A 19,797-nucleotide genomic window follows, 5' to 3' on the forward strand; every position below is an offset into this window, starting at 1 on the left:
TCTTCAAAAGCAAGATACAGTGCCTCCTGGTGCCTTCCCCCCCTTCAGCCCTCACCACACTGTGTAGGAAATGACTCGGCACTTTAGTTTTCCCTGCCTTGTCTAAGTCAGTACAGGAAGGGTTGGAGAGCTGGGGTTCCAGTCCCACACTCTCCTGCCTGCTGGACCTGCTGCCTTTACACACCTCCGGAGTGAGGGTGTGTGGCCCATCCGCAGCTCTCCCAGCAATCTCTCCCTCCATCACCTGCTGGGCTAGGGCGGCTGCCGTGGGATCAAGGCCAGAATGACCACTTCCAGGCACCCCTGACACCCAACAGTGAGCTCAGCTTCACAGACAAACCTGGTCTCTGATGCGTTTCAGCTATCCTGGCATCCATCTATGGTTAGATCTCAGCCAAGGTGTGATGACATCGTGCCTGGTAGAGGCCCTGTGCCCCGTGGACCCCGCCAAGGCAATGCCGCACCATCTCAAAGTCTCTAATCTTGTGACACTCCAAGTTGCCCACACCACGGGAAGCTTGCAGCAGGTCTGTTACCTGTTCGGCCCTTGTCCTTGTCACGCTAGGCTTACATCTTTCAGGGGTGGCTCTGCCTGCCTTCTTCTGGGCTTAGGTCACATTCTGAACTCTCTCTCTCTCTTTCTCTCTGTAACTTTTTTCATTTCTGTGACAAAAGCAACTTAAGGGAGAATTTGTTTTAGCTCACAGTTTGAGGGTACCCGGTCCATTGCAGTGGTGAAATCGTAGTGTCAGGAGCGTGAGACACGTGAGGTCACATGTGTCTGCAGGAAGCGGGGAAGGTGAAGACGCGTGCTCAGCTTCCTTTTCTTTCAGTTTAGGGCCCTCCTACCCCATAAATGCTGCCGTCCGTGCTCAGGGTGGGACTTCCCCTTTCGGTTAAACCTTTCTGGGAACACACACCCTCACAGCATACCCAGAGGCGTGTTTCCACAGTGACTCCAAGTCACTGTGGCACCACACTCTCTGGCAGCAGATGCCGCAATGCAGTGCTGTCCCCTGTTGACTTGGCACAGCGCTTTTCAGACCTCAGAAGGCAGACAAACTGGCTCTTCCTAAAATGCAGATTCTGATTTAGCTACGTTTCTCATCGCTGTTACAAAACACCCAACAGAAGCAGCGTGGTGGAGGAAAGATTTATTTGGGTTCATGCTTCTAATCCATCCGTAATAGGAAGAAAGGCATGGAGTTTGTGGCCGTGGAAGTGGCTGGAAGAGCCTCGTCGTTTCCTGGTGGAGCAAAAACCCGAGGCAGATACAATCTCACGGGCTGTCCCCAGTGCCCTCCTTCTGCCAGCTAGACCATAACACCAACGGTTTCATAACTCCCCCAAAGCAGCACTACTAGCTAGGACCCAAATATTCAAAACCACAAGTGTGTGTGGGATCACTCCAGACCTGCTTCTCGAACCAGCTCCCTAGTGATGCCATCACTGATGGACCATGGACAGCGCTTGGAATGGCAAAGATCAATTTGTCTCAACTTCCGCTTCATGTTAGAATTACCTGGGAGTGCTTTTTCAACACCATCACCCAGGTCCCAGATGAGCACCCTATCAGAATCTGCAAGGCGCCCACGAATAGGGATTTTTAGACACTCCTGGGTGAGTCTTGGTTGCACCCACAGGATAGAGGCCCCAAGGCAGACCATGGCTCTGTGGGGCTAGCATCCATCTGTTCCATTCACCTCTACTTCCTCACTCTAAGCCCTGAAAGCATCAAGTGGATTCATGACTCACCTTGCAGACTCTCAGCTTTTCTCTGGATGCTTCAGAGCTCTAGCCATGGAAAGGTCATTCTACATCCATTCAAGTGTATTTGGGAGGCCTGTTGAAACTGATTTTGGGTCTGGCTGCTTGACAGGTGCTGACTACCCCACTCCTTCCTGTCTGGTGCCTCAGCCATGGCCCCCAATGGGTTTCATTGGACTGCTCTGGGGCACTATTGTTCTAGATAAGTAGTTCTTCAAGGGCAGAATGTTCATCCCTATATCTATCAGGATGGATGGATGGATGGATGGATGGATGGATGGATAGATGGATGGATGGGTGGTTGGGTGGATGGGTGGATGGGTGGATGGGTGGGTGGGTGGACAGACGGATGGAAGGACGGACGGATGGACGGATGGATGGGTAGATGAGTGGATGGATAGATGGATGAACAAATGAGTAAATGAATGGATGGATGGGTGGATGGATAGATGGATGAATATATAGGTGAGTAGATAGATAGATAGATAGATACATAGATACAGACAAATGAGTGGATGGCTGATGGATGATGGATGGATGATGAATGATGGATGGATGATGGATGGATAGATGGATGGATAATGGTCGTGTATAGTAAGGAAAGTTCAGAAGACAAGGGAATAGATACAGTAGCCTTATGAGAAAACTGTGAGTTCCTGAAAGGCACAGGGAGAAGGTCACCCTTAAGTGGAGACGGTCTGGAAACTAGGAAGTAGCCTAGTTGCTCTTATTCATCCACTGACCCAGAGCAGACTGACTTTAGTTACTGCTCACCACCACCTGCTCACACTCTCTCCCTGTCCCCACAGCTCATTCTGCCCCCGCAAGACAGCACTGCTGGCTGCCTGACCACCCAGGAAGATGAGCGCTTGTGGGAGGAAGGCCCTGACCCTGCTGAGCAGTGTCTTTGCTGTCTGCGGCCTGGGCCTGCTGGGCATCGCGGTCAGCACTGATTACTGGCTGTACCTGGAGGAGGGCATCATCCTTCCCCAGAACCAGAGCACGGAGGTCAAGATGTCCCTGCACTCGGGCCTCTGGCGGGTCTGCTTCCTTGCTGGTAAGGACAGTCCTACCCTGTGGAATACCTTCCCCAAGGGGGTTTCTCCCTACTGGGAGGTACCCAGGAGGTGCCAGCAGACAGCTCACCACAGACAGACTCCACTGATTGAGCAGTGCTGCAAGCAGCCACAGACTATGGACCCAAACTCAGGCCCTGATTCATAATGTCCTCTTGAGCAGGCTCTCTCAGGTCCCGGGGCTTGCTTCCCTCCTAAAAGCAAGCCTGGCTTTCTCACACTCTGCCCTCCAGCAGTTGCTGAACAGCAACTCGCAGATCCAAATCGCCTTTTCAGGCTTCTCACTGCATCCTCAAGTTATTGATCGCCCATAATCTTTGCAATGGCATTGCAAGACAGACTTATTACTGCCACTTTACAAACAAGAAAGGGAAGATTCTGGCTGGTTAAGCGCATCTAGATTTCTACTTCACCAACATCCACAAGGTTAAGGAACAGGAAACGCTCAGGGGCTTCTGGTTCCTCTGTCTGTGAACCGGCCGCAGGAAGGAAATACAAATGTGGGAGGATACAGATTTGACCCTGCTATTATGGACATCCTTCCAGCTCACTGGGGATTCTCTGGAACCAAGTGAGTTGCTATACCAACAGCCCTGTCCTTGAGGCCTTTAATCACATCCTATATAAGAGTAGTGTCCCCATGTCCTGCACGACCTATGTAAGCTGTGCTGGCAAGCATACCACAGTATGGTCTCTGAGCATCTTCTGTGAGATCCTTGAACGTGTGTGTGTGTGTGTGTGTGTGTGTGTGTGTGTGTGTGTGTGTTGAGAAGAGACACAGCTTGGTTCCATCTTGATGCTAGGGCTTTGATGGATAGCAGAAAGGACACCTTCAGCTCCAGCCTAGCTACATCACTTTGTTGAGTCTGTCTCAGGACCAGTATCTAACTGTGACCTCATCTCCCACTCATCCAGATGATGTGGCATCCATCTCTGCTTAACCTGAAGCAGAGTGTGAGGCCACCACAATCTGATTGACAGGGCAGGGGGGTAGTTATTGCATAAAATCTACACTCGTGAATCTGAGACCATCATCAGTCAAAGGCAACAGTTGGCACCAGATGCTTGCTGGGCACAGAGTTCATAGTGCTGGCCTCTTCTGTCCTGCTCTGGTCCTCACTCCAGAAAGAAAGTGACACCAAGACATGTTCCCCACTCCTGCTATGGGCCACCAGCCAGGGATAGAGACGTCCCTAGAGTTTTTATCCAGCACAGGTACAGAGACACAGGCCCAGAATGTACTAACCTCAAATCCATGGTGGGGTAGGACCGGGAAATAGCTGTCCTTTCTTGTCTCCGCAGGTGAAGAGCGAGGACGCTGTTTCACCATAGAGTATGTGATGCCCATGAACTCCCAGATGACGTCAGAATCCACAGTCAATGTGCTAAGTAGGTGCCTATAACATTCTAACCTGGGCCACTGTTGGGACGGAGAGGCAGATGCAGGGAAGAGTCAGACATCCAGAATCTTCTCAAGAGCTAGTGCCCTTGGCCTTAGCTGGTTACACTGGTCCTGCTTACTAGAGCTTGTTCTGCAGATGCATTTTTTTCTGGGGATGAAGACAGATTGCTGGAGCCCCTCCCCCACCTATGACCCCAGGAGGTGAAGGAACACTCACTCCTAGACTGAAGCAGTCTCTCTGGACTGCTCAGCAAGACTGACTTCACCGCCTTGACCTCATCAGAGTCGCTTCTGACCCCTGGCACGAACTTGCCATGCTACAGCACAACCCATGCCCTTGGTCTGTGAGGAGAGTCGGTTCCAGGACCCGCTAGATACAGACATTTATGAACACATCTGTTATGCAACGTGGTTTAATACATTGACGTGCATGTAACTAACAGACTTGTCCCTGCAGGCTTCAGGCCATCTCTAACTCACAACAGTGTGAATGACTAAACTCAGCCGCTTCCCTCCTCAGAAGTCAGGCTTACGTCACTTAGGCCCAAACCCCAATTTTTTTAATCAATGTGCTTGCTCTTTCCCACCTCCATCCTGAATCACCTGTTAGCATAAACTCAGTGCTCTCGGGAGCCCACGTGAATAACGAAGATACTCTCTGGGAAATTCTGAGAAATTCTCAGGAACCAGGGTCAAAGAGCAGCTTTAGTTATGAGTCTTATTTAGTTATGAGTCTTATTATCTGCTTTGATAACACTGCTAGGTAGAGTCTTTCAGAAGTCCTCTGTGGTAGGCTCCTGTCCTGTTGCTTGTTTTCTCCTACATCCAATGTCCATGCCATTTGTCTTTCTAAGTGAGGATTGATCATCTTACCCTGGGTCCTCTTTTTCTTCATCTTCTTTAGGTGTATAGATTTCAGTATGTTTATCCTATCTTATAATTCTATATAAGTTTTGGGATACCTCTCTCAGGATGATCGTTTCTAGGTCCCACCATTTGCCTGCAAATTTCATGAATTCTTCCTTTTTAATTGCTGAGTAGTATTCCATTGTGTTAAAGTACCACAATTTCTGTATCCATTCCTCAACTGAGGGACATCTGGGTTGTTTCCCGGTTCTGGCTATTACGAATAAAGCTGCTATTCTTTATTGTACAATGGAACTCCCCAAGTGATTAAATGCTGAAGAAGAAAGAGGCCAGTGCCTGTCCCCTCTAACACTCAGATCATGTCCTGTACCCTTGGGAATGGTGGATGTCTCTCAAAAATGAGGCAAGATGACATGATCAGGCACCTCTCAGCGCTCCTATAGATAGGTGGTATAGGTTCCTGGGAGGGGAGCTTATGACCAAAGGGGAGAGAAATCTCTGAGTGTGTTGGCAGTTGGAGTCAGTTCTTCCAGCCTTGCCTTGCGGACAAAAGCTCAGCCAGCACCAGGGGACCCCGGGACCACTCGTGGGGCAGACGGGCTTTCAGGACCTGTTGGCAGACAGTGCAGGAACATGCTTGTCAGAATGAGGCAGAGTAAGGAAGGTCACCGGAGCCTGACAGGCTGTCCTTCTACCCCCTGGTTAGAAATGATCCGCTCAGCCACCCCGTTCCCACTGGTCAGCCTCTTCTTCATGTTCATCGGCTTCATCCTGAGCAACATCGGGCACATCCGCCCCCACCGGACCATACTGGCCTTTGTCTCCGGCATCTTTTTCATCCTGTCGGGTAAGCTGTGTTGTTCTACCTCCATATACCCTGGGCTTCGGATTTCATTTTTAAAACGCCCGAGCAATTCTGCTGCAGGAACTCTCACTCACAGCCGTGAGCCAGCACTGGGCATAGAATGAGTTGAGCCAGTGACCAGGGCAGAACTGAGTCAGGGCGTAAGGACACTTCTGATGTCCTTAGACCTACCCATGAGCTTCCAAGAGTATGAGGCCTCCGAGTTGGAGTGACTTGACTGGTTCGCCCTGGGCATTGCTGGGATGTCCTGGCTGCCCTCACAATACTGCCACACTCCCTCCCCCTCTCCCACTGGTGAGAATTCATTCCTGTCTGAAATAGCTTTATCCTTGGGTGGAGCTGTGGAAAATAAATACATCAGCCTTCAGAATAATGGTTCCTTCACCCCTGATCCTCAGCTACCCTCAGAGAGTCCTTGCTTTTATTGTCTAATCACACCCCATATCCAGACCACTTCAACAGACCTATCTTCACGGACTATCACCAGGTCGTACTTCATTCATTCCTGCCTTCATTCAGCCAGTCACCATATCTACATACCCTGTTCTATATGCTGGCGTCACCGACTATAGAAAGGTCAAGGAAGTGAGAGATATAAACATGTAGACTGGAAACAGGAACTCAGTGGCCACTAGGCCACTGGGAGCTACCGAGGAGACCAAGAATAGTGGCCAAAATTCAGAACAAGGGAAAACTAGAGAAATTGATCTAAGCAGTGAATAGGAATCAGGCAAAGAAATTAGGTTAGAGGTAGGAAAGGGCCTAGAAGAAGGAAGAGCATGGAACTATCATGGAGTCTCTGGGGGCCTCAGAGGCATTTGAATTGTCTTAAGATTTGAAACTTTATGAGGAGCCGTCAGAGGATTTTGAGCGAAGCAGTGATATCACATTTGGATGATAGAGAGCTGTTAGGAGCAGTGTGAGGAAAAGACGTGAGCCAGGAGCCAGGGAACCTGGGGCAGATGCAGCTACAGGAGTAACAGGAGGCAGGCAGCAGTGGCCCAGGCTAAGATGGTATGCCACAGAAAGAAGTGGACGATTCATGCAATGTTCAGAAGGCAAACTCAATAGGCCCAGACTAGGTTCTCAAGGGAGGCATCAAAGGTGAGTTCTGTTTCCTTGCTCAGGCTTTGAGTGGATGGCACTCATATCCATGATTTAGGAATACCAGACAGAGAAGAGGTATTCAGAAAGCTGCCAGACATCAGGGCCTGGAGCTCATAGAGTCACCTGAGCCAAAGACAAAGATTTGAGAGCTTATCAGCCTAGAGGATGAGGTCAATAAAGATGCCTGTGCTGGAGAATCATTTTTCCTTTATTGACATTTATCTGTTCACCAACACACGGGAACGATTTGAGAAGGCAAAAGAATGTGATGGCTAAAATGGGTGCCTTCCCTTGACCTCACAGAGACATTTTCTCTAGAAGATAATGGATTGGCTTTCAGGGCACGCATTTTAAGTGCCTTGAATTGGTTGACTGGAGAAAAGAGGTCCAGGAATTGATGCTCAGGTAGAAGACGGGTAGGTTTGCCTGGGGTGGATAGATTCCATGGATGAATGAATGGACGGACACATGGATGGAAGGGTGGACGGGTGGGTGGGTGGATAGATGAATGGATGGAGGTGTAGGTGAACAGAAAAATGGCAACAAAGGAAAAATTATTTTCTGGTATAGGCATCCTTATTGCCAACTGGCTTCCCAGACCTTTTGGGTATTTTTCCCATTTCCCTGTGAGTGCAATCTTTGAGCCAAGATGCAATCAGATTGCATGACTCCCAAGAAGCACTCTTCCTTGATCTTTACACGCACACACACACACACACACACACACACACACACACCTCTGCCCATCCATTATTTGTCCCACCCCCCTGTCATGCATTCTCTCCTCTAGTCCACTCTTCCACTCTTTCGTCCATGTATGAATCCAGCCACACCTACAATATCAACCGCCCTCTGTGGGGTGCTCTCCCACCTAGCCAGAGTGGGCCAGATCCATGACCAAGCTGCTCATCTGTTCTTGTGTGAACTCCATAGCAGCCAGGGTGACTGGACATCAGGTTGCCTGAGATCTCAGATGTGAGTGAATCACAAGATCACAAGTCTAGGATGGAACTGTTACAGGTGGAGTGGCTTCATGATAATAACAAGGGACATTTGGGGACAGCAGTGACTCACACTTGAGTTAAGTACAGAGGAAGGTTTGAATCACACCTATCTCCCTTCAGCGCCCGTCCTTGGAGAGGCTCCGCTTTCATAAAATAATGTGAATGGAACAAAACCTGAACGGCTCAATGTAGAGTAATTAATTATGACTTGACTCAATTACACTCACTAATTGATGGAACTGCTGCCTGAGGCAGTCATGCGCACAATGGCAGTTGGAGATTGGCGGGGGGGGGGGGGGGGGGGCAGTAGCTTCCTGATTCAATGCTGCCCAGCATCTGAACAAACCTCCCTTCCATCTCCTGGCTGAAGACCTCAAAGAGGACACACTGTGTGACCAGGGTGGTCTGCATAGGGCCCAGGCCCACACTGGCAGAGTCTAGAGAGGTATGTCCCACCCACTGCTGGAGACAGGGATTAGAAGCCCTGCTGAGGAGTCTTAACTTAGTCCCCACATTAGTTAAAAGCCCTCTTGGTAGCTCAGGGTTCACACCACAGACTCATACTAGTGCTTTCAGGACGATATTGTAACAGGGCCCCAGAGCAGGCCCCGTGAACAAGAATACCCAGGAATACGTGTGAGAGGGCTGGGTGTATCAATCCCTAGGCTTGTGTCCTGGTTCAGGAAAGCGATTGGACAGGGAGGTTTGCTGCCTGCATCTGTTCATTACCTAGAAGATGCTGGTGTAGACAGAGTCAAGCTCGTGCCCGCTTTTGAACCCCAAACTGAAGGCTTCGTTCTCGGTGGGTACCAAGTTGGCACACTCCCCGGACTTCCGGGCTGAATGTGCCCTCCCCCTGACCCCTTGCCCTCACACAGGCCTCTCTCTTGTGGTGGGCCTGGTGCTGTACATCTCCAGCATCAATGACGAGGTGCTCAACCGAACCAAGGATGCGGAAGCCTATTTCAACTACAAATATGGATGGTCCTTTGCCTTTGCCGCCATCTCCTTCCTTTTAACAGAGGTAAACTGCCCTACGCTGCCCCATGCCAGGCTGGTACTGCGCCACCCTACCTGGAGGGGAGGAGGGAAACATCCCACTGCATCTTAGACCACCCACTCTGCCGCTCTTCCCCAGAACGTTCCTCTCCCTGCCTTTCCTGGCTCTCTTTTACCCCGGAGCTTCCCGGGACCCACTGCTGTCCACCCATGCCCTGGCCATCCCACTGTAGAGCTCTATGGTTTGTCCCAAGAAGACACGACCCACCCTACCCCCACCCCATCCTCAAGCTCTCCCCTGCTCCTCTCTTACTGTAGAGTGCTGGGGTGATGTCTGTGTACCTGTTCATGAAGAGGTATACTGCCGAGGACATGTACAGACCTCACCCGGGCTTCTACCGGCCACGGCTGAGCAACTGTTCCGACTACTCCGGCCAGTTTCTACATCCGGACGCCTGGATCCGTGGCCGCAGCCCCTCAGACATCTCCAGCGACGCCTCCCTACAGATGAACAGCAACTACCCAGCCTTGCTCAAGTGCCCGGACTACGACCAGATGTCATCATCGCCCTGCTGAGCCCTGGCCTCCTCCCCGCCTAAACTTTGGATGGCTGGACAGCCTTTCCCTTCCCCCCACCCTGAGCCGAGGCCCAGGCTGTTCCCTGCTTAGCCGTTGTTACTTGACCACATCCTCTCCCTGCTCCGAGAGTAGCTCTTCCTCCAGTGGGCATCTGAGCCTGGAGTCAGAGGCATGCTGATTGGCTGAGAGCATGAGCCGCGAGAGTGCCAATCATAGCCATGAGCGCCAGGAAGCCAGCAACACCCCGTGCTGCGCTGTGTTGGAAAATGCCTGTGTTCTAGTTGTATTTTGTTCCTTCACTTCCGGGTCAGCCAAGGCCAGGCTGTAGTTGCCGAGTTCTGATACAGACAAAGCCAGACTTGAACGCTTGCTAACCGGCCTGGCTCTCCATCCATGATCTGTATTGTGAGGTCAAAAGGTGAGCCTGCCCCAGCGCTCTGGCTGGCTCAGAAACCCCAAGCAGGCGGTTCCTTTTATGTCCTTGGGCGCCCTCCACAAAACACATCTCTCTGTGTTAACACTGCCCCCAAGGCTCTGGATGGTTCCCAGCTTTCATCTCTCAGAACACAGCTGCCTCCGTCAGGGACTAAGGTAAGTGTTCAGCGGAGTCAATGACGTCACAGAGGTGTTAATGGCTGAAGATGTCTTAATACACATGGCCCCTTGGTAAGCTATCTCTCAGGGGCTTTTGATGCCTTAACCCAAAGAAGTGACTGATGATGAGAACTGGAGAATTTGACAGTTCTGTGTTCAGAGTGCCAAGCACTGTGTCCATCGCTGTGGGGAGACTGTCCCTGACTTCAAGGACCATATCTCCATTGAAGGCTCTAAGATCTAATCGTGTAGACAGGTGCCTGTACCCCCTAAGGGCACCGTAGCTGTGAGCTGGCTTTGATGACACAATGTGTTTGGAGCCCAAACAGACCAGATTCCAGATGACCCAGCTGCCCGGCCAAGGATGCCTGTGAACATTTGGGGGTTGCCAATTTAATCCTAATATGGGGAAGCATCTGCTTCCCAGTCATATGTGGGCAAATCACCTGCCTCCAGCAGGCCAGACAACTGCTTTCCTCAACAGGAAGCTGAGTGGGGAAGTCTGTACACCCTCCCCCCCCGGGTTCTCCAGGTGTCGGCTGAGCCAGACCATTGTTCATTCTGAGGCTCTTGAGAGGCAAGCCAGCGCGGCTCTCCCTGCGCTGTGTATTTTTGCCCTGCCCACTGCTGCCTCCGCTCTCCTTAAGATGCCAAATGTCCCCGAACATACAAAGCCACAGCGGGTAACTTGGAAGCTCTGACAAGTGGCACAGGAAACCTCACAGCTGGCGCCTACAGCAGAACACTGACTCAGTCAGCTTGGGGGAGGCCGTCAGTCCGAGATGAAGTTGTCAGATGATCTCTGAGGCATCCGCTCCTGGTGGGCCACCTTGCTGTGTACTCACGTGCCCCTGAGACTTTATATATATATATATATATATCCAAATTACCTCTTAAAAGGACACCAGGGGCTGGGATAGAACCCACATAGTAGGGTGTTTGTCTAGCATGCATGAAGTCCTGGATTTGACACCCCACCCACACACAACAGGACATAATCCAGGTGTGGCGATACACATCTGTAACCCTAACACTTGAGAGATGGAGGCAGAAGGGTCAGAAGTTCAGGGTCACTCTCACCTACATAAGCTAGTTTGAGACCAACCTGGGCTAGGTGAGACTGTGTCTCAGAAAACTTAAAGACACTTGTGTGGATTAAAGCTCATTCCAATAAACTCAATGATCACTATTAATATAATCATTTAAGTACCTGCGTACAAATATATCCACATTCTGAAGTACTGGAGATGGGGATCTCGGAGCACACATTTGGGAGACGGCACAGGTCAGCCCCTAACACGCAGATTGCTTTAGTAGCTGCTTGCTCCGTCGGTTTCACAGACGGTGGAAGAGAAAGAGAAGAGAAGGCAATTTTCGTCTCTCGGTTCAGTCAGTGACTCACTGTGACTCCTTGGGCAACCCCGTCTATTCTGAGAAGCTCGGCTGAAATTGTTTCCACGCCCGCTCTCCACACCCACAGCCACACCTCCGGAGACCAGGTCCACATTGTTCTTGTACGCCAATTTCCGAATCCACCTGTGAACTGAGAGCAGCTGGCAGGCTCCACGCCATGGGCACCTTACAATGGCCGTCATTCGCTTTCAGTGTTGTTTGCAGGAGTCTGTCTGGAGACGGCTGAGTGGCATTCAGATGTTCTTGACTCCAATTTTTGTCAGTGTTATTAACACCTGCGATGCACTTTTCTCTCTCTAAAACATTTCTCTGTCACTGCCAAGCTTGCTTTTGTACACACGAAGGGAAAACAATCTACTCCTAACTTCAAGCTGACCATTGACCATGGGATTGTTAGAGCGGGCCATCCCCAGCCTAAAACTGAGCTGTCAAGTCCAAGGGCATTCCTGCCCTGAAATGGGCCATGTGCACTTACCCGAGCGATAGTCTGGGCTCCTTTCTTCTCCCATGAGGGGATGGGCCACCATCATAATTTCTTTTCCATCTGTAAACTGATTTCAGAAACTCTTCATAGTCTTTCCTTGATCAAAATATTTGTATCACACGTGCAAGTGTATAAACCCAACTCTTGCCATCTCTTGGTTGTGCTTTCTGGAGTTCACTTTACTCGTGGGTCAGCAGCAAGAGGATGGCATGAAGCATCATTGGGAGATGCAACAGCAGCAGCAGAGATACAGGACTACCCCCTTTTTTTGTCTTCCCTAGAAACAAAGACAACAAACAGGCCTAGTAGCAAGCCCCCGTTGGGTCACATACCCGTTCCTGAATCACTTTCTGGCCCTGGGAATAGGATGACCATCTATTGATATATCAGAAATTATCTTCCAAAACTTAAAGCAACAGGAATCATGTCACATATTTGAGGGGGTGGCTGGGCCTCAGAAATGTGGTTCTTGCTTCGAGTCTGCCAAGAAGTTGAACTTGAGCAGTGGCTGTTATTTCAAAATCTTCCTTGTCCCCTTCTCTGGCCACTGGGGTCCACTGAAGGCAGCAGTTGATGGGTTTTGGCTGGAACACCTGTGTACAGACTGGATTCCCTCACAGCCTGACAGCTGGGAGCTAAGACAGAGTATCCCACGAGACAGGCAGGAGCCATGTTTCTGGGTTTGAAGAGGCATGGAAGTGGCCCACAGTCATTTTTAGCATCATCAAGCCACCCAGATTTAATTGCAGGAACTTAGAGCCTCCTGCCTGGGAGGTGAGAAGGCATCCTTCCACTGTAGCACGAGTTGGCATCTTGGAAATACAGCATATCGCTTCATGATTGGCTTTGTCGGTGTTCTCCCAGCCCCACGATCCAGATTCCGAGGTGTGTGCTGTATCTCTAACCAACTTCCAGATTATGTCGAGCCCATGACATACTCTAGGCTTCAAAGATGGGGTTCTAGATATCTGAATATTTTTAAGCTCCCCAGAGTGCTCTGACCCCAGGATTAAGAACTTGAGCCCAGATCTGCTAGAATTTACCATCAGAGATGGGGATAGAGCCACCTTCTCAATAGTCTGTTTGGGGATCACTGGTTTCTTATAAAAATACAGGAAAGAAAGGATGATACACTGCGCCCTGGGCCACCAAAGAGGCTAACGGTCCCAGGACCATCCTCGCTCCCTCCCAGCCTTCACTGGCCTTACTTTCTCAGACAGGCCGTGCCTATGGGCAAGGCGTCAAGGGTAAGCCCAGTACTTCGGCTTCAGAGCCTTCCTTCAAGCTGGCGTTCATTAAAATGCAACAACAGCTTGCCCTTGAGGACCAGGATGGCAAGTGCTAAACATCGCAGAGCCAAGCTGCTCTTCTTCCTGCATCCAGGGCCAAGAGTGGACATCCAGTCCTGAGGAGGGCCAGCGGCTCTTCAAAGGTGACCTTGTAGTCTCAGAACTCCAATTGCAGAACTTCAGCCAATCTTCACTGCTGGCTTATGAATAATTCATTTTCCCCTCATCCATTATTAATTAAAACAGGCTTGAGGGCTTCGGGGCCATAAAGGGACCATGTATCACCATGTTCAGCGTGAACACGACTTCAGTCCATTTTTATTTTAAATCTCCGCACACCCGTACACCTCCCCATACCAGTTCAGGTTCCGCGCGAGTGCGAGGAAGTTCTATCATCTTGAGAGCTGGCGAGATGGTTCAGTAGTTATTAAGAGCACTTGCTGCTCTTGCAGAGGACCTGGGTTTGGTTCCCAGCCCCCATGTGTCGGTCACACTGGTCTATAACTTAAGTGCCAGAGGATCCAAATGCCCTCTACTGGTCACCATAGGAACTGCACCTACGTGCATCTATACAAATGTACATTTACAGACAGACAGACAAAATACTCATACATATAAAATAAATAAATATTTATCTAAAAATCCAAAACACGCAAAAATTGTAAAAAAAAAATCTCTTCAGATTGCTGTCTTTTATTAAGAGAATGGTAGAGGTAAATTAAGTCTGCTCTCTAAGAGCTACCGGGGAGTATCATCCGTGAAACCCACAGAAAGTCCGGATGTCCTCAACATCAAGGCCAGCCCTCAGGCTTGTCATTCACCCAATGAAGGCGACAGGGGTCATGTCACTAGTACTTGAGGGGGTGTCTGAGCCTCAAAAAGGCGCTTCTTCTTCAGAGTCTCCCAAAAGCTGAACTTGAGTTTTGTGAAGTTGTATTCTGTGAGCTCAAATACATGCTCCCGTGAGTGTCAGTGAAGAGACAGTGACTTCAGCGCCCACTCCCACAGGAGGCCTCCGGCAGACATTATCACCAGCGCCCACCTGAAGCCTTCGTCAAAGCAGACACTTCACAGGAGGTTTCTGTAAGCACGGTCACCTTTCACCCTCCTCATCCTCTGCGTGGAAGAATCCTGAGACCTAAAGAAGTTTCTCATCAGAGTTAGAGACTGTGCTGGGGAGACAGCGCTATCAAGTGTTTGTCAGTCAAGTGTGAGGACCTGGGTTTGGTCCCCAGAACCCACACGAAAAGCCAGTCATGGCGGTATATGTCTGTGATCGCTGGGGAGGCAGAGATGGAAGGATCCTGGGGCTTGCTGGTTCCCTGAGCCCCAGCTTCAATCAGAGATCCTGTCTCAGAAAAGTAAGGTGGAGCCTGACTAAAGAACACACTGGACATGGAGATCTCTGACCTCCACAGTGCAGGCATGCACAGACACACACACACACACACACACACACACACATTCAGAAGGGCCTGTGCAGGGGGAATAGACTTATTCAGAGTTGGTAGTAATTGCAATACTCTTCAAGTTTCATTTCACTCCCAAAGGTTTGGCATCCACAATTCCAGATGCCCAGCTTGGCAAATGTATCCTTTCCATAATCAGAGGGGGAGGAGGGAAAGGTCTCACTAAGAGGAATAGAACGGTGACACATTGTTCCCTAAGAGCCTCCCAACGCCTTGCCTGCCATCTCTGCCCATGACACCAACCCATACTGAAAAGGCCGCAGTACAATCGAGGATCTTCCAGGCTGAAGCCACTCTGTGGCGAAAGCCTACCCACTCTTGCTCACTGACAACTGGAGCAAGGCTTGTGACAGCTGGTCAGCCTAGTGTGTCAGCACATCCTCAGCTGGACAGTAGGAAGGAAACTTTCATTCCTCCACAAAAGCATTTCTGAAAGCTCCATGGGAGCTTACAAAAAGGAGGAGGAGGGAGGGAGGGAGGGAGAGAGAGAGGTAGTATGGTGATAATGAACTTCTCAGATGTGAGAAGCATCATCTTGGCCCACAAAATCAAATTCAATCTGAGTTGGATCCCCCTGCTCGGTTGCATGATGGGAAATTCCCAAGGGATACCCAGGAGTCCTATAGGGAGAGGACAGCAGCAGCTACTGGGTAGCAGAATACAGGTCTCAGGGGCTTCACAGAGATAGGGTGCCAATGCCTGATGCCCACAATCCACCAAACGTTGCCAGTCACACCTCTCAGGCCCTTTAAATCTCTCCCTCGTTTCCTTCCTATGGAGACAAATTCTATAGATCCACTTCTCTCCCTGACACACTCCAGGGATTTCTCCCTGCTTGATGCGGTGAGAGGATGCTTCATGTTCTTATAGGTGAAGTCAGGTCTAGATTGGAGGAGCATACATGCAATTCCAGAACCTGGGAGTCTGAGACAGATGGGTTGGGAGTATAAGGCCAGACTGGGCTACACAACAAGTTCCAGGCCAGCCTGGTCTACATGATGAGACCTTATCTCAATAAACACGAAGCTCAGTCGTGAACTCTTTCCACAATTGAAAGGAAAAGGATAGAGATGATTAAAAAAAAAAAATCTGTAGAATTTGTAGTAATTTATCCCATTTATATTCATACCATTAAATTATTACTAACACATTATTTTGGTCATTGCAACCATTTGTTAACCACCTTCTATGGGCACTTATGGAGTACTTATCCTCCATGGCTTCATTTTACTTATGGACTCCAACTGCCGGTGCAGATACTGAGCTAAGCATGCCCTCCAGAACACAGTACCCACCCATCAGTGGTCCACGCAAGGCCTGGCTCTCACTGTGTCACTCCTTCCTTCCTGGCCACTGTCCAAGAGCAACATGCAAAAGTCTCTAATAAAACCCGGTGGGCTAACTGCTCTTTAAGGTGGCTGCTATGGTTTCCTTGCACGCAGATCTTAGTTTCCTTAAGTGATGTGAATATTATTCATCACACACGTGCTCTTCATCCGGTAGTGCTTTGATGGGGCTTTGTCGGCCTCTGTGACCCTCTGCTCCACTGTCAGACACTCTGCAGTTTACATCACTGCTCTATACCTAAGTCCTAGTGAAAGTCCTAGTGACAGACAGCAAGACAGTGCCGATGCGGCTCCCCTCCGGGGTCTGGCATCAACACCATTTTCAGCATCCTGCTGGGTCCAGGTCCACCTTGAGCAAAGCACTGGCTATGTCGTAGCCTCTGCCTCTCCTTGCAGGCCTGATGACCAGTCATGCCTTTGGACAAGATCACGGAGGAGGGTGAACACGTCACAAGCCCTGCATATGCTCAGTGTGACCAGACAGGCTGGGAGAGGGGGGCTGTTGTTTTCCTTGTTTACTGTTTGCACTTGGGATTAAATTTAGGGCCCTGTGAATGCGACCTCACTGAGCTACATCCTGGTCCACACATTCTGGTTTCTGATCCCAGCAGGGCTTGAGCACGGCCCTGTCCACCTACTCAGCCCCTACTCAGACAGCTAAGAATTCCCCAACATCAGAAGCACTGATCCCTCGGCCCGAGAATCCTCTGTATGTAGAGCAGAGGATTCGGCAAGGTCTCAACCCAGCCTGGGCCAGTAGCACAGCCGTCCTTCGCTGTGGCAGCCCCAACACATAGACATTGCCAGCTGTCCAGGGGCGTTGTCCCCAGTTTAGGGTCACCTGGCCTTGCCTAGCATACTCTCTGTGTCAGTTCTGTAGCAACCTGCAGCAACCCCAGGACAGAAGCGCTATTCTGCCTATCTCATGGCGGAGGATTAAGCGATTTGCCTCATCAAGAAGTAGTTGAAGCCCCCCATCCTTCAGAGAGCTGCTGACTCACGGTAGAACGTCTGCAGTCCTATCTGGACATCTGAGCTGATGCAGCACGTCAACCCTGAGACCAGGAGACCTAGAGACAGGAAAGAAAGACGGTAGAGGTGAGGAGGTAAGGGACAGTATGAAGCGGAGTGTCCCTTAGCTGGTCCTTGGAGCCCAAGAGCTGAAGGCTAGGTTGGTGTGATACCAAAGCCCAAAGTCTGCAAGAAACGTATTGTTTTAAGAGCACTGTTCCAGATGACACCTCCAAAGCCTGTTCAAAAGTAGAAGAGAGGGGCTATGGAGGTAGCTTCGTCAGCCAAGTGCCTGCCGCACAGCATGGAGACCTGAGTTCAGGTCCCCAGCAGTCAGATAGATAGATGGATAGATGGATGGATAGATAGATAGACAGACAGACAGACAGACAGACAGACAGACAGACAGACAGACAGACAGACAGACAGACAGATAGATAGATAGATAGATAGATAGATAGATAGATAGATAACAGACACAGTGGTATACCTCAATAACCCTAATGTTGCGGAAGGTGGGTGGGAAACAGGTAGCAAAGGCGGCTCAGGGCTCTCTCCTCAGTGAAGACCGACCATGTTTAACGCCAGGTGGTTAGAAAGAAATCTTTAAAATGAGCTCACTTCCCCTGAGACTAGTGCACTGCATGTCTATAGGAAATGTCTCAACCTCAAAATGCCCACAGCACACAGAAAATGGTGAGAATATTTCAGGGGGCAGCACCGGAGATGGCATCACGGCTTTATGCACGGCAGCCATGCAACCTCACGCTAATAATGACATCACGTTGTAGTTATGTGGATAGTTCACCAAACGGCCACATTAATGCTCGGTAGCACATTAAAATGTGCATTCGTGACTGAGTCTCCCGTTACCATACCCAGACACGCTTCTTGCATTTCTTCTTGTCACTGGGTTCATCCTCTTTGCCCTCTGACTGATCACAGAGCGTCCCACGGCTTGGAGCTCTGCCGCTATTTCCCTGTCTTGCTGGTGACCTGGGTGCATCCAGACATTTATGCGGACACAGGACTAATGCTAATCCAAGTACTAACACTCTTTCACAGGCCCTGTGACATGTCTACCTACGAGTAACAAGCAGAGCCCAGTGGCAGTTTTAAAATGGTGATGTTCCCATACCATTCTTCCATTCTTGAGGAGGCGGAAGACGGCTCTCTGAGACGCTCCTGCCTAAGGCCTGGCGTCTCTGTGTTGGTCCCCAACCTGCTCTGTACCCACACGGGAACATACGTGGTCCGCAGTAGGAAGGCATTTGAGCTGGTTTCAGCTAAATGTCTAGTAGTGACATTTTGCTTCCTCCCCTCTCCCCCTGCCCTCCAGAAGCCATTCTTCGACCTTGTGTCTAATTCATGAATTTTCATGTTGTTCTTTCTGGCCCTGTGCTCCTGGGACATTAAACAACCATTTTCCAACTTCTCCAAAGGTCTGCTCTGACTGAAGCACAATCAATCCTTTGCCAGGATAGAAGAGGCTTCCAGTGAGGCTAGAAGACGGTTCTGGGGAAGGCTGGGAGTGAGTGGGTCGGGTTCCCCCTCCCCCCCCCCCCCCCCCCCCCCGTCACGGGATGACATTGCCATGGGCTAACCCCACCCCCAGCCCCATCCTCACAGGGAGAAGAGCCTTTCCCGGAGCCACCACAGCTGTGAGTCACCCACCAGCTCCCCAGCCCCAAACCCTACAGAGAGAATGCAAATGGGATCTGGCGACTGGGAACTAAGGCCTTTGCTGTGTGGGAGAGATGTTATAATACCAGGCTGTCGCCAAATTAACATTGTTAAACAAACGTGCAAAAATAGCAGCCGTAATTATCCCCGTACAGTAGCTCAAGCTGCAGCTTTCCGTGCGCGTTTGCTCACCTCCTAAATACAGGGCTGTCTCCACTCCTGTTCCCTCAGACCTTCCTTCTTTCTGAGGCAAACTCCCAGAACCCCCGTCTCCTTGGGAAACATGACGGAGGATAACACAATGTCTTCAACACCTACTAAATACGTATAGAACTCGATTTAACCCATTCCAACACTGAGTAAAAGAGAAGCTGTTTGGCTCAGTCTCTCAACTCAGAGACTCGGAGGCCTGGGTTTGACTGACCTTTGCTCTTTGCCCTTTGTCCTTGATGCTCTACATACACCTCTGGCTGACATCCCTCAAGCTCCTCCCCCAGGGAAAGCTCTCCAATCAAAGTGCAGTCTGATATCTCTTCTCGGAGATGCCCAGGGACCAAAGTGTTTGGGATCTCAGATTTTAATTTTAGAGTTTGGAATATTCACATGTACATAACAAGATACCTCAGGGATGAGATCCAAACCTAAACCCAAAACCCACTTGTATTTTATAGATAAATCTTACACTCAGGACCTCATAGCCTGAAGGTGCTTTTGTCAAGATTTGGGGTTTTCGTATTTTTCCACTAACTTCAGCTGCACACATTCATCCCAGACCTCACAAGGGTGCCCTCTGTCCCTTGGGCCATGCCTCATGGTCAACCATGCCTCTGAATGACTCCACA

General features: G+C 50.1%; 1 protein-coding gene across 4 annotated transcripts in view; it reads left to right on the plus strand.

Moving 5' to 3' along the window:
• Positions 1-10,947, plus strand: part of Cacng5 (calcium voltage-gated channel auxiliary subunit gamma 5) — a 39,691-nt gene extending 28,744 nt beyond the window's left edge. For 3 of the 4 annotated variants that reach the window (XM_021648500.2, XM_060386510.1, XM_060386509.1), the window contains exons 2-6: positions 2,577-2,824; positions 4,146-4,232; positions 5,819-5,959; positions 8,967-9,112; positions 9,406-10,947. In XM_021648500.2, the coding sequence (XP_021504175.1) occupies positions 2,629-2,824; positions 4,146-4,232; positions 5,819-5,959; positions 8,967-9,112; positions 9,406-9,663 (828 nt within the window). In that variant the 5' untranslated portion in view covers positions 2,577-2,628 and the 3' untranslated portion in view covers positions 9,664-10,947. The remainder of the gene's footprint in view (positions 1-2,576; positions 2,825-4,145; positions 4,233-5,818; positions 5,960-8,966; positions 9,113-9,405) is intronic. The other variant, XM_060386511.1, reaches the window with a different exon arrangement.
• The last annotated feature ends 8,850 nt before the right edge of the window (positions 10,948-19,797 follow it).

Source organism: Meriones unguiculatus, chromosome 7 (genome assembly GCF_030254825.1).
Source record: "Meriones unguiculatus strain TT.TT164.6M chromosome 7, Bangor_MerUng_6.1, whole genome shotgun sequence".
NCBI classification, from domain to species: domain Eukaryota; kingdom Metazoa; phylum Chordata; class Mammalia; order Rodentia; family Muridae; genus Meriones; species Meriones unguiculatus.